The sequence below is a fragment of the Thamnophis elegans genome, chromosome 12, assembly GCF_009769535.1.
Source record: "Thamnophis elegans isolate rThaEle1 chromosome 12, rThaEle1.pri, whole genome shotgun sequence".
NCBI lineage: Eukaryota > Metazoa > Chordata > Lepidosauria > Squamata > Colubridae > Thamnophis > Thamnophis elegans.
The window spans coordinates 12,393,801-12,408,788 of NC_045552.1; the positions used below are offsets into that span (position 1 = coordinate 12,393,801).

At 40.0% G+C, this 14,988-nt stretch overlaps 1 protein-coding gene and 1 non-coding gene across 4 annotated transcripts; both read right to left on the reverse strand.

Annotated features, from left to right (window-relative positions):
• Window positions 1-3,390: 3,390 nt before the first annotated feature.
• Window positions 3,391-12,208, reverse strand: PPP1R8 (protein phosphatase 1 regulatory subunit 8). 3 transcript variants are annotated; one of them, XM_032228219.1, is made up of 7 exons: window positions 12,096-12,208; window positions 10,128-10,188; window positions 6,697-6,850; window positions 6,281-6,543; window positions 5,510-5,654; window positions 5,094-5,158; window positions 3,391-3,925 (listed from the first exon to the last, which is right to left on the reverse strand). In XM_032228219.1, exons 1-7 carry the CDS (start codon window positions 12,161-12,163, stop codon window positions 3,575-3,577), a joined length of 1,107 nt encoding a protein of 368 aa, XP_032084110.1. In that variant the 5' UTR covers window positions 12,164-12,208; the 3' UTR covers window positions 3,391-3,574. The 3 variants fall into 3 exon arrangements, with proteins under 3 accessions (XP_032084110.1, XP_032084109.1, XP_032084111.1); XM_032228218.1 differs by having other exon boundaries at window positions 3,391-3,928; window positions 12,096-12,207; XM_032228220.1 differs by having other exon boundaries at window positions 3,391-3,928; window positions 6,281-6,501; window positions 12,096-12,206.
• On the reverse strand, window positions 8,834-9,001 carry LOC116516280. Its single transcript, XR_004256338.1, has one exon.
• Window positions 12,209-14,988: the final 2,780 nt, after the last annotated feature.

A 14,988-nucleotide genomic window follows, 5' to 3' on the forward strand; every position in this document is an offset into this window, starting at 1 on the left:
GGGGAGGTCTTATTATTTTTGAGGTGCAGGAGGGGGTGAGTGTGGTCACCTCATGGCTGATGCTATGTTGCAATATTTTCAGGGGAGGGCTTATTTTAACGCATGCGCTCAAGAGCCCAATTGGGCTTTTTATCTGGGGAGGTCTTATTTTCAGGGAAACAGTATCATTTTCATTTTTAAGCAAGATGTAACTTCTTCACATCTGGCACTCAAGTACTTCTCCATACATGACATTTGTTCCAAATTTCATATTACCAAAATACTTTTGACGCGTATTACCAAAAGACATCACTTTTACCAGTAAGAGGAAATAAAATATCACCTTGTCTCTCTCTTGGTTTATTCTGGCTGATGGGGCTCCTGCAGGAATAGAACATTCTAGTGGTGTATATCCCAAGAGAAGAGATGCAGATGTTCCCAAGTACGGCGGGAAAAGAATAATCCAAAAAGGGATTTAATCCAAAATTATCCTTTCTAGACTTTCTGGAAAAAATTCTATGAAGATCCATGTAGCGTTTACATTCTGACACATTGATTCATCAATATTACGGCCCATTTCTTTAATATGAATTTTCAGTACAACCACACTTAAAATACTGCATATAATTCATGTCTCTAAACATGAACCATAATGATATTGTAGACTTGAGAAAAACTAGCAAATGATTAAAGGAATGTAACAGCTCCCCTCCAACAATAATTGGTACTTTAGTCGAGAAAAAAATATAAGAATGGACAGGAGAGAGAAGTATAAGTTCATGTTATTAAAAATGTGAGTACTGTACTTTCATAATCTTGAAGCTAATCGTGGAGAGAAGATACTGTTTTTATTCAACACAGATGAAACGAATTCAATAGTGTTGTCAATGTAATATAAAGGTGGGCTTGAACAATCCATGGAGTTACCAGTCTTGTCTCAATGACTTTAATCCCCTGAATTAATAATAAAGGGTAGTCCTCATTTAGCGACCCCAATTGCAACTGGCAACTCAATCGCGAAGAGAAGCAGTCACTAAGCAGCCATGACTGCCTATAATCTTATTTCAGCTTTCTCTTTGTTCTACACATCTGTAAATGCAAGGATTGGTTGTAGTTATTCATCATGTAGTAATTGATCATTAAACGAGGACTACCTGTACGCATTCAATATCAGTGACGAAGAACAGCATGGGAATATCACCATTACATTCCATTCCAGCTTCAAAGAAGCATTAGCACAATATACTCATCCCACAAAAACTTTCGTATTCATTTTATGATTATAAAAACACTATACTGAATATTCTCATTAAGAGAGAGAGAACAAAGTTTTTTTTAAAAAATATTAAATAGGAAGGAAAGAAAATTAGGCAGGGTATTTTTTACCGTGAAATCTGGGAATACACGTTAAACTCTCCATTTGGCAAAACAATCATTTAATTTACAGTGTAATAAAGGTTACAGATAAAAAGCTCCAGTGTGAAAAGGCCTATTACACAAATGTACAAATGTCTGTACAGAGCCCCACACACTTAATCCCTCCCTCCCCTGCCCCAATTTCAGCCAAGCTTGGCTTCTAAGAACTGAAAAGACCAGGTTTATACTATCCCAGGGAGGTCAGGGCCAATTCAACCACAAAGTAAATTCCCAGGATATGTATTTTGCAAGAACCAACTACTTTTTCTTAACTCTTACTTTAAGATCAAGCAAGGAAAAGTTCAAGAGTTTTAAATTCATTTGCATCTTGAACAGGTACCTTCACAAATTAAGGAACCATTCCACAGCCTTGGGGAAATTAATAATCCAAAGAGATAAAATTGCAAATGAAATGAGGGGATTTATAGTACAGGACACACAGTTCATAGTCATTAGCAATTTCTTCCAAGAATTATGTTACCTAACATAATTTTTTTAAATTGCATTTTTAAGAAGGTCTACCATATAAAATGAAACAAAACCAGACAGTTCAGAAGTATCCCATCTACTATAGACTCCAATATGATGTAATCCAATATACCACAGGGAGAGCAGTTGTGGTTGGGCAGAGACCACTACTTACAAGGAACTATTTGGCCTCAATAGTTATTAGTTATAACACTTTTGTGGGGAGATGCAGTTTTGGATAACTGCAAAGTTTCCAAAATGATAACCAGCTCCTTATCTTGGCTCATTCAATTGTAATAAACATCACCACTTTTAATTGGAGAAAGTCATGGATGAAATCTATTGGATCTGCCCATTGTTGTGCTACAAAGGATTGTGAAGTGCCCCTAAATACCCAGAATCAAGAACAATGATGATCAATAGCTTGCAGTCTTGAGAATCTTTAAAACGGGGGTCTCCAACCATGGCAACTTTGACTTGTGGATTTCAACTCCCAGAATTCCTCAGCCAGCTTTGCTTGTTGACTGAGGATTCTGGGAGTTGAAGTCCACAAGTCTTAAAGTTGCCAAGGTAGGAGACCTCTGCTATGGAACATCATATGGGACAATATACTTCCAATTTAATAGCTATTTGGGGATACACAGTTCATACACTGAAATCAATCGCAAAGTCTTGCTCCAAATATTTGGAACAGGAATGAATATCTTTAAACCTTTTTTTTTGTTTAGTTAAAAAGAAACTAACTGCAGAATGTTGGAGCTGAGTTTAAGCAATGATTTTAAAATGGGCAGTTTGATGTGAGAGCTGGCTGTCCATTCTTGGGCTCAACGACTTCAGGTTTACCCCATTAAGGAATGCTTGGGAAAATAGCATTAATCTTAATTAACATGCTACCTGAAAATCATACAAGATTATTGCTGAATGTTTTACTCCCTGGTCCATCAACATAGTTAAATGTGGCTATTGGATAATTCTTGTTCTGTTAAGGACTGGTCATCAATTTTTTTTTTACTAAATCTAGTTTTACCAAATCTGAAATGGCCATAATCTTCTCTCAGTGGTTCCAATCAAGAAGGTCAAAAAGCAATCAATTCCATGACCATTTCATTTGGTTTGCAGTCATCAAAATGTTGATGGTAGGTTTACCTTGCAAATGCAAAGGAGTCTACCTTAGACTAAAAGCACTTCATAATCCTGAGATACAAAAGCAACACATGGTATTTGACTTAAATTAAAACCATTACTGATGTGCTTGTCAAAATACTATGGAAGTGTCAAGAAATTCTCCTGGGGCCGAGGGTTTCCTTTGAGACCAGTTGACCCGAAAAGAAAAAGAACTGGGACACTATCAGTGGCAAACCACCTGCCATTTCTATAGCTGCAACATATACACAAGGACAGTGCCCCTTAAATGCACAAATAATGCCAGAATCAAAGTAACTGGGCCACTGCAATGTCTGGGTAAATGAAAAAGAACCTGCCAGGCAATGTGGTTCCACAGGCAGTGAGAGATATATTTTTGCATTTCATTTCTTAGACACCTTTTGAACTCTTCTGAAGGTTGGTTGTATAAAGGAGTCACAAGCCCCCCTCCCAAAAAAAAATCTGGCTATGACCCCCAAGTCTGAGAGTTGTGGCTGCACTTGTACAGTTCCCCCTTCCCCGCCTGGCTTCTGGCTCCTGCCTCCCGGAACAGACTCAAATTGGCTCTTCAGATCAAGAGAGAAGGGGTCGGCTTCTTGCCCGGCCAAGCTTCTTTTGCGTATTTCTTTTTCTTGGGCTCATTCACAACTTCGGGATTAAAGACAGCAGGGTTGGGAGCTGGGTTCATGGCAACAGTGGAGGGGGCAACCGGAGTCAAGTCCACATCCGGGGCAAGATTAGGATAGGGCATTGGTAACCCCCCAATGAGCGCTGTGCCGTGAATAGTGTGGGTCTGGGCGCCTGCCTCATTGTTGGTGGGAGGCAGGCCTCCATACAGTCCTCCACCGTAGGGAAAGTTCTGCATGCGACGAGTTGCAGCCTCATCCACAGCCAGGGAGCCAGAATTGTCCATTCGCTTCTTCTGTTGAGAAACAAAACACACGGAATTAAAATGTCTCACAGACATTTAGCAGAATCTTGAGTTTTTGTGAGGAGGTGGATCTCCAGAAGGGAGGGGGCACATGCTACTCAGCCCAGATATCATATATGAGAGTGAAGACAGTCCCCCCTCCCCCCCCGGCTCCCCAGAGAGTTTACTATAGATCAAGGATGTCCAAACGTGGCAACTTTAAGACTTGTGGACACACAGGGCAGGCTGAGGAGTTCTGGGATTTGAAGCCCAACAAATCTTAATTATTGCCAGGGTTGGACACCCCTGCTGCAGATGCAAATCGGAGTCTTCAGTCTGGCAAGATTTTTTTCTATAGGTGTGAGCAATAAGGAAGAATTAACACACGTTATTCTTGGTTTTGGGCCTGACGAACTTTTCACTTCAAAATACCAACTCCTCATTGTTAGCAGGGTTAAAAACAGAATTAGGTCATGAATTTCAGTCCCCTGCACTTTCCATTTTTATCAAGTCAGATCTAAGCCTATTCTCTAGGCTTGTATCCTGGCAGCTAAAACCTCACAGAAAACTATTTTAATTCAAAGCTGAGAATTTGGTTCTGTGTGAATCTATAAATTAGCTAACCCTGTGTTCAGTGCTGCATGGGTAGAGTTGAATTTCTGACCATTACTGAAGAAATACATCTTAATTTGAATGTCAAAGCAAGCTGTATTCTAGGAAAATGAATCCTGATTAAAACTTCTTCCTGGCTATGCAGAAAAGGAAGGGGAAATGAGGGCAATAATCTGTATTTCTATAGTCTAGTAACCAGGGAAAATGGTTGTTATATAAAATGGAATTCAGAAGCTTTTCATCTGGATGACTTTTATATTATATTTGTTATTTTTCACTTTGTGGAACAAAAGATGATTGTGGATGAATTCAATTCTTCTGTTTTATTGAAACCTAATCTTATTTCTTTACATATTTCTGTCCTTGGCAAAAATGAAATATAATCCAATTGGCAACACAGTTCACTGGGAAAAATGTAATTAGGATCCGAATGCAAGTTCTAATACTGACAGTATATTTGTTCTGATTTAGTAGTAATAAGAATCAGACTGTTTAAGATTATTCCCATATTATTTTAATAAACTAAAGAGCCATATTAGCTATATTTTTCAATTTAGTTACATACCTTCACTGGAACTACTGCAGTCTGTACCATGTTTCTGAAACGCCCAACGGAAGGGTCCACATCCTCTGCAGGAGTAAAAGAGATTGAAGTACAGCAGTTAATCATAAGTGGAATCTCAGGAGTATATTTAGCACTGAAAGAATTTAATCCAAGCCTTTCCAAAAGGAAAGGCATTATCATTAATTATCTTCTTTAGGAAAGTATCCTGTATATTGATACATGCTTGCATGCAAGTAACAAGGCAGGCAGCATTCTTTAGGAACAATCTGGGGGTCCACAGAGATTGGTGTTGGGGTACCCTCCAGATGTTTTGCATTATAACTGCAACTCTTGACCATGATAGCCAGAAGGGATGGGTTGTAATTCCAACCGTCAGAAGGGGACTGGGTTGCTTATTCCTGGCCCACATTACTCACCTGGATTAATGATTTCATCGTCATCGCTGAATGTTACTCTTGAGTTCTTTCGTTTTCTTTTTGGTCTCTGAATATCCAGATTCCCTTCTTCTATTGTCAATGTGGAAATCCTCTTGTTATGGGCCGTGTTGAACTCTGTCAGGTTCTAGGATGTCAAAAAGGAAGAGATTGCTATCGCAGTACAGATTAAAGGATTAACAATTTGGGGGAATGGAAACTGTGCTATAATTTCAAACTCTGTAGTGGCAGTAATCTTATGATCTCTCTGGAACAGATAGAACTTTATCCTTCTGTGGGGTTTACTGGGAGGTGGGGGGGGGAGAAATCTTGGCCAAGTCTTTTGGAAGAATATTAGGGTTTAGGATATGGCAAAGCTTTAGGCGTCCATTCTGTCTCTTAAAATCTGCCACCAAAATGAAAATTTGAAAACGCCACTTTTTGATAGGGACTACACAGTATTTAGACCCTAATCAAGAGGAAACTTCAATAGGGTATCAGACCAAACTTCAGCAGCTCTTGGCTTAGCTCACTAAAGAAGATATCCCCAGGTAAAACAAGCAATAAGAATCTGGTTCAAATAATTTGGTCACTACTACTATTCTCTTGCCTAGGCCCACCAATAGCAAATTTGTCACACAGAACCTTCCCTCCCCATCTTTAAGGATAGCACAGCTCTACTGTGCCAAGCCACAGTTCAAGCCAAAACGTCTATGTTCCCTTCATAAACTAGATATGCAACATGGGTAATGCAGGTAAAAACACTGTGCTCACGTCTAACTCTGTTTCTTCCTCTGGCAGACCAAGTAAGCCCTTGAGTTCGTCGTCTTCACTGGTCATCTTCTCATCTCCTTTCACTGCCGAGGGCAATGTCTGGGGCTTTTCTCTCAAGGTGTAGGCCCGCGTGGAAGCACCAAAGGAAACCGTGGAATCAATGGGAATCTGTTGTGGCTTATGAGGCTCCAAACGAATATGGCCCAAAAACGTGCCATGTGCTAAGCATTTTAGAATAAGGAGGAGAGGAAAAGCAACAAATACTAATCATGTTACTAAAATATTACTTAAAGCACAGTCCCTTTCCTTAATTTTAGTGTATGCCTCCCTCTTAACCAGTGCCTCATACTATCCAGTTACTTTATACACGCTTCCACACCCCATCAGGATGCCCTGGACATTGTTTATCAACTTACTGCTGTTCAGGTCTATAAGAAAAACTCTCTTCAGATGTTTATGGTAAACCAAAGCAGCATGGACCCGAGAGCATGACTGGTGATCTATGGTGAAGTCGCACAGGTCGGGGTTTCTCCCAAAGAGATAGTATTTCTTCTCATCGATGATCAGTTTCTGTGACAAGATATCAAAGACAAATGGGTGAATATTTGGGGGGAGGCCTATACTTTCTTAAAATCATGGGCCTGGGTATAAAAAGGGGAGATCCTCATTGTGCCACGAGAATTTTAAAAAAAAGGTAACCAAAAGACTAGCAATTGAAAAATGTGTCACTCGTGGATAAAATTTTCATGTTTTAATTTTCACATTGGCTTAATCACAGGTAACAATTTTTCATTGTATTCTAGTTAAAAATTTTAAAGGTTGGGTTATCCGCAAATATTTACAGGTTCTTAAAAATAAGTATACATAGTCCTCATTACAATGGCAATTGGGACTAGAATTTTCATTGCTAAGCAAGGTGGTTATAAAATGTGACATCATATGACCTCATTGCTTAATCAAGAAGAGAAGCAACTTAGAACTAAGTAGAAATTTCCTGACAGTTAGAACAATTAATCAGTGGAACAACTTGCCTCCAGAAGTTGTGAATGCTCCAACACTGGAAGTTTTTAAGATGATGTTAAGATAATCATTTGTCTGAAGTGGTGTAGAGTTTCCTACCTAAGCAGGCGGTTGGACTAAAAGACTTCTAAGGTCCTCCCAACTCTGTTGTTCTGGTTTGTTCGTATAAAATAATTGAATCAAACTAAAATAAACAATGAGGGAAGGATGAATGGATTAAGAGTAAAGGAAAATCTAAGAAGGGTCATAATAGGATTGGATCCTCAAAACTGATATGTCTCCAGAACAAAAGAATACTATGTTGGGTATGGACATGATGGAAATCAGCTTGCTTTGCAAATATAGAGAGGACCAATTTGCAACATCTGCTGGCTTCTCCGCTGATTTCTCTTGTGTCTGTCTGTGAGGGAGTTTCACAAATGGTAATCACATCATAATTTTAAGCTTGTTGTCTGCCAAGTACCTGAATTGTGATTGCATGACTGTGAGGATGTTATGACGGACGGGTTGTAAGGTCCTATCATTCAGCACCCTTGCAGCAAAAGTGAACAGCTGCGGAACGAGTGGACGTAACCCAAGGGCCATGTGCGTGCATGCGTGTAGTTCGTTCTTGCTTAGTGATCACAATTGGAACTGGCAACTCCATTGCTGTGCAATGTGGTCGCTAAGTGAAATATGTGATCATGATAGATTTATGAAACTTCTCATTTGGTTGTTAAGCAAGTTACTACAAGTTGTCAAGTGAGACATTATGTGACCGTGACTTGAGATTTTACGGCTAACCTCTCCATTGACCTTACTTGCTGGAAGCCAGTTGTAAAATATGTATCGATCACATGACTGTGGGGATGTGCTAAACAGTCATAAATGTAAGAACTGGTCATACAGTTACTTTTTCAGAACTGTTGTACATTGAACAGCTGCTAAACAGAGCAGCCATTAAGCAAGGTCTATCTTTATTTGCAGATAAGACAATCCATAAATAAGTCAAACCCAATTTTGGGGATGTATTTTGAACTTAAAATTCTTGGTTTATCTGCAAGTAGATAGGGTAATTAATCAACATACAAAATCATTAATACCACGTGACACTGATTTTCAGTATGGGACAATTTATACTTATCTAAATTAGGGGTCCCCAGCCATGGCCTATTCACAATTGGGCCATGGGCCAGCACACAGGAGTGCATGCAGCTCAACTCACGCCAATGGCAGTCTGGTACAGTTGAGTTGTGTGTGCATGCGTGTGCGCACCAACCGGCTGCTCACATGAGTCAAGCAGCATGCACGTGTGGCCCAGCCTGCCATTTGTGCAACCCTCTCCCGCCAAGCTGCAACAGTTGGGGACCATTGATCTAAATGACAATGGTACCTGCAGAAAAAATAAATTAACTAACAATTCGGCAACTTTACAAACAAGTATAATAAGTAGGCACACTGCCTCCAGAGTTACTTAAGTTATATAAAAAGAAATGGGAAAGCAGAAAAGCTAATTATTTTGCCATTCTTAAAGGCATCAACAACTGAAAACTCATTTGTGCCTCTGAGTTATAACCCAATGTGATTCTCCACACATAGAGCTTAATCACTTCATGGCTTAACTTTGATGTTGCACTTTTTAGACCCAGCCAATCACTAGTTTCACCTTTGAACTCTAAACGAGAGCGAAGGCACAGATGGCTTGGTTAGTATCAAGTGCTTAAGACGTCTGAAGAAGTGAAATAGCATCATAATTTGCAGTTACACATTGATAATACATTCTTCTTAAGAAGTGTTCCATCCCACTTTTGGGATATTTGGACAAACCAGAGAGAGTTATTAGAAAGTGCATGAGTCACTTGCTTAGTCCTTATACTGCTCCCTTCTTTCTTTCTTGTTACACTGCAATTAAACCAGGAATGATTCAATTAATTGTAGCTTTCAATTACATCTAAATACAGATTCTTAAAGTAGAGACAACCAAGGTTTTCTGGTTTGGAAGAGAGACAGTATTGCAATGGAGAACAAACAATGTAAGAATGAAGTACCCAAACACCTTCTAACCAAAGACACAAATGCTGAAAATCTGAAATCTTGCAAAAACAGACTTCTGCACAAAAATAATCATTCTGGATCCAAATAGTAATCCAAATTATTAAAAACAATAAAAGATATGGGTGCACATTGAATTTTTCAGAACTGTTGTACATTGAACAGCTGCTAAACAGAGCAGCCATTAAGCAAGGTCTATCTTTATTTGCAGATAAGACAATCCATAAATAAGTCAAACCCAATTTTGGGGATGTATTTTGAACTTAAAATTCTTGGTTTATCTGCAAGTAGATAGGGTCATTAATCAACATACAAAATTATTAATACCACGTGACACTGCTTTTCAGCATGGTATAATTTATACTTATCTAAATTAGGGGTCCCCAACCCCTGGGCCACCACGCACTACCATGGCCTATTCACAATTGGGCCGCGGGCCAGCACACAGGAGCGCATGCAGCTCAACTCACAGAACTTATTATTGTTTTTAATAATTTGGATTACTATTTGGATCCAGAATGATTGTTTTTGTGCAGAAGTCTGTTTTTGCAAGATTTCAGATTTTCAGCATTTTCAATATCTTTGAATATTTGGATGCAAATAGCCACATGCAACTCCAACAGAAAAAAATTCAGATGTCTTGCTAGAAATAGCCAAGACAATCTAAAACTAAAAAAAAAAAAAAAAAAAGAATTTAGATATTCAGTCTTTCTTTCTGCCTGTGATAAGCTCTACAGCTATCCAGTACTGTATGTCACCTGGCTTGTATTCAAATTTTCTGCATCTATTTTCATACCTCAATAAGTTTGTCTCCTTTGACTACATCCAAGTGCAACCCTGGTGGAGGCTTTCCTGCCCTGGGAAACAAACACAAGAAAAATATTTTGTTTAAGAATACTTAAAAGTAGCCATTGGAACCTCTGAACTTATCAACAGATGTAAAATGACCACAAGTTGCTCTGATAGGGAGAACCTGAACTTGGGCACAAAAAAAGTCAATTATGCTCAATGCTGGCCCTAATGTTTAGTTAAACTGAGCATACAATTTAAATATATAACAAATTGTGAATCAATTGCCTTCAGATGGTTGCCTGAAAAGGGGACCGAAAATTCGTTAATTTGGGCCTACAAATCATGAAACCTCCAGTTCATAAGGAATATGACTCCAATTATTTGAAAACAAAAGTGGTGTGTTCTATGTAGGGATTTCCTGGAAGCATCTGGAAGACCAGTGAGAAACAGCATGAATCAGAATTATTACTGTGCCCTTTGGCGACCGCATCTACTTGGAGAGGTTATTTATTTATTGAATTCAGCATATAAGGGAACAAATGTGTCTACAAATACAGTCTTACATATTTCTGTGATGTATAGGTTTATATGCCTGATTTAGAGAGGATGGCATGTGGCTGAGAAATAAAACTACATGACATGACTACATAAATACCTAACATCTCCTGTTCAGATCTTGCCTCTGCTACAAAGTATTTTAACTTTTATGCTCTCTCTCAAATTTGCTACACATAAACAGTTGTGTAGCAGCTAAAACTGTTAATATATGTTAAGCTTTTTGAGCACTCAATATTTCAAATGCTTATTGCAGTTATTTTTGGATGCACAGTTACCACTACATAAAAAGACACAATCTCCAAGATTGGCTTCAGAGTCCTTGTTGGGTCCTGTCATTAGTTAAGGTCAAAACAATGGATGTGATACAAATGATTGTTTTGGTACAATACAGATGACTTTTTATCTTTGAAATGCCAATCTCTCTCTAAAAAAACCTTGGTGGATCTTGTATTACAAAATCCTTGAGCATATTTGCATTTTTGGGGCACATTTTGACAGCTCTTCAATTGTTGCTTTAATCTCTCTTTCACATTTTTTCTGTAAAGTCTAACAAACACACAGTGAAGTCTAGATCTTTCTCAATTTATTCCCAAGATAAGCTATTTCAAAAGAATAAGTCTCCAAGTCCTACAATTTAATGATTATTTAAATCACGTGACACAGTTGATGGCCAAGTTGAAACTCAAACAAACTTGCCACTTGGCAACTACTTTGATCCAAGGAATACATATTTGTATATACTGTAGATTTTAGTTACTACACTGTCCATTATTCAGATTCTTACCACTGAGGCAAGATTTGTGTCCAAATATCCCAAATGAATGTCCATGCTGCCTAAGTCAATTTCCCCACCACCTCCTCATTTTGTAGGTTTATATGCAGGACTTCAGTAACATACCTAGGATGAAAGCATATTTTGATTTCTCCCAGGCTCAGAGATTTTAAAGTAAAACTTATGTCATTTGTCCATACTCAGCAGCCTACTCTCTCATTTCACAAAGACCGTTCAGTAGCCACACAGCCTGCCCTAATCCATCATATCGCGTCCTACACTGAACTTCTTCGCCGTCCCTATTCCGAGGCACATCAATAAATAGCAAACCCTCTGCTCAGGACCAGAGGCATCCTTTTGAGGTGGAAAACATGTGTTCCGCCTAAGCTAAAAAACACCCTTTCCCTCCCTCACATCCCAATTATTTCACATACGAAGCGCGACACTGCAACGCTCAAAGGACCAATCTTGAGGGGATTCCCTTCAATCGGTCCTCCCTTCCAGGGGCTCCTAACCCCCCCGTCCCCGGACCCGCTCCCCCTCTTTTAGGATGCTGCTCCGCCTCCCAAGGAAAACGCAGTCCCCCTTGCAACGGCCAAGTCGGCTTCCCCGCTTTCCAACGGCCCACACCCCCACCCTCACCAGGTCGGGCAGTCAAAGAGTGGGAGGCTACCGCCGCCGCCACCGGCAGAGTTTGCGTTCGCCGCCATCTTGTGACTGCCCCCATTCAGCTGGGCGCAAGGCACGCCGGGAAGCTGGAAGACCTGGCGGGAGGGTTGCGATCCCGGCATGCATCGCGGCCAGGCGGGCAAGCGAGGGGGTGTGTGTATGGATAAGCGGGGAAAGAAAGGGGAGGGGGAGAGACAAGCCGCAGAGGATGGAACGTATTCCGTTCGGGGGCGACGTCACAACGACGCTCCTTTCCAAGAGCGGGAACAGGAGAAGCCGTCGTGGGAGAGGGAGGCCATTTTATAGTCACGGAATTCAAGGCGGCGAGGTGCGCTTGCCTCTTGTGTGAGCCGGAGTCCGCGCTCTTTTTCTCCTGCAATCTGTGGCGGTGTTTTTTATTGTTTTTGTTTCCTCCGGGTATTTTTTTTTTATGTGCAACTGTTCATTATTACATGATGCTGATGCCAGAAACGTATACGTCATAAAGGAGCCACGTGCGCGCGCTTCGCCTTTTAAAACCGCCAGCCCGTTTGCGGGTCGACGACAAGTCTCGTTCTGAGGTGTCCGCTGAGCAGAGCGTCGGGCGCCTGCAAACCTCCCCTCGTCTCAAAAACGCTATAGAGCACTCACACAGAACAACTAGACATAAGAATATTTTCCCCCCCGAACGCCATCATTCTGCTAAACAAATAATTCCCTCAACACTGTTAAAACTATTCACTAAATCTGCATTACTATTGCTATTCGTCTCATCGTCTCTATCACCCATCTCCTCCCACTTACGACTGCATGACTGTAACTCTGTTGCTTGTATCCTTACGATTTATATTGTTTCCTGATATGATTTGATTGCTTATTTGTACCCTATGACTATCATTAAGTGTTGCACCTTATGATTCTTGATGAATGTATTTTATTTTTATTTATTTACACAGAGAGCATTTGCACCCAATTCCTTGTGTGTCCAATCACACTTGGCCAATAAAGAATTCTAGTCTATTGAGCTGGATGCTTCCGAGTTAATTTTAGATATGTTGGCCCCTTAGTCCTATAATGGTCTTGTCTGTATGTCTTAGGGCTGAGTTCATGCAATGTCCTTATACTAGTAGTAGCTGCATTTTGTACAGTAGTACAAAAACTGTGTTTCAAGTATTACAAAGTCCATCCTGTGTGGTCCTCAGGTTGGTTTTAATACTTGGTTTGTGTATTGTGCCCTAACATTCGTGTGTAGTGTGATGCCTGGAAACAACTCTACATTCTCTACACTAGTAATTAAATGTGAGGGCAGCCACTATCGGATACTTGGGTGAATTCTGAAGGTTTTGTCAGTTCACGATTTTCACAAGATAGCTACAATTTTTATTTGTCTGACGGGTTATTACAAACAATCCAATTTTAACTCAACCCCCCTCCCCAACTGTACTTTGAGAAGGCATAACTGCCATACACTCATGGGTTGATTTGTGTTGTATGTGTATGTCCTGGATATTGATACCACCACCTGGGACAACCCTGGCACAAGATCAATTGACTTGGCACGCGCTGATCCACCAAGGCTGCCAGACATCTGAGGACAGAAGAACAACCATAGCACAAGAGAGGTGAGCACTCTGCAAAGCCAGAGCTGCAGATGCTGCAACAATGGTGCCCACAAATGTCTGCCCGACATGTGGCAGCACATTTTGTGCCCACATAGGCCTTACGAGCCACCTGCAGACACATCATGGACAGCCCACAACCTGTTTGATGTCAAGGTCCTCTTCAATCATGATGGAAGAACATCATCATGTGCATATAATATGCACATATTTCCACACTGTGTGTGCTTTGGAATTATTTTTGGCTTCTTGGCAAATGCTGAACATAGGTTTTTCATGTCGTTTTTCAGAAGTGGTTAGTCATTCCTAGGGCTCTGAGTGAATGGCTGGCACCAAGTCAACCAGCTGGTTTCTTACTTAACCAAAGGCCTAGAACCACCATTTAACACTGACACTCATTTGCACACTTGGCAAAAACAAATCCTTTGGTGAATGTACTCTCTTTGATCAGTCTCATTGCCTTCTGACATAGATATATTTACTAATAACAAGATTTTGTAGTTTTCAATTACCAATTTTCTGTAATTCAGGCTGTCTTGAAAGGAAAGTGGACCACCAAGGTTATCAGAGTTGCACTGATATTTAATTCGAAGATTTAAGTTGAACTAGAACTTCAATTGTACCAGGAAAAACCATGGTATCTCCACAAATTGATTTTTCATCTTTTTATAAATACAACCATTTTAGCATCCAGTAGTGTTCTTTTATTATCCTGCTTCTTGCTTCCACCAGTAAAAAATTATATATACCGGTAGGTAGTCCTTGAACTATGTCCACATTGAGCCCAAAATTTCTGTTCCTAAGCAAGACAGTTAAGTGAGTTTTACCCCATTTACGATCTCTTGCCACAGTTAAGTGAATCAGTGGAGTTGTTAAGTGAATCAGTGCAGTTGTTAATAACACTGTTGTTAAGTGAATCTGGCTTCCCCATTGATTTTGCTTGTCAGAAGGTCACAAAGGTGATCACATGACTTTGGGACATTGCAGCCATCATAAATAGTAACCAGTTGCCAAGCATCTAAAATTTGATCATGTGACCACGGAGATGCAACACTCATTAGTGTGAAAAATGGTTGTAAGTCATCCGTGCTGCTGTAACTTTGAACCATCACTAAACGAATGGATGTAAGTTGAGGACTACCTGTATTTTAGATATCACTCTCTTAGAGAGTTATCACCAGGTAAAATCTGAAATAAAAATTGAGTTGCATTTGATAACAAATAGGGTAGGACGCCTCACTATTACTCCAGACATAACCTTCATTGGC

Bases quoted from the DNA above. Each gene is read 5' to 3' on its own strand.
- PPP1R8 (XM_032228218.1), bottom strand. From the start codon at position 12,163: ATGGCGGCGAACGCAAACTCTGCCGGTGGCGGCGGCGGTAGCCTCCCA. The intron at 6,544-6,696 runs GTAAGTTGATAA...TAACATGATTAG, and splicing joins TCTTATAGACCTGAACAGCA to TATTTGTTGCTTTTCCTCTC. The intron at 5,655-6,280 runs GTGAGCACAGTG...TTGACATCCTAG, and splicing joins AGGAAGAAACAGAGTTAGAC to AACCTGACAGAGTTCAACAC.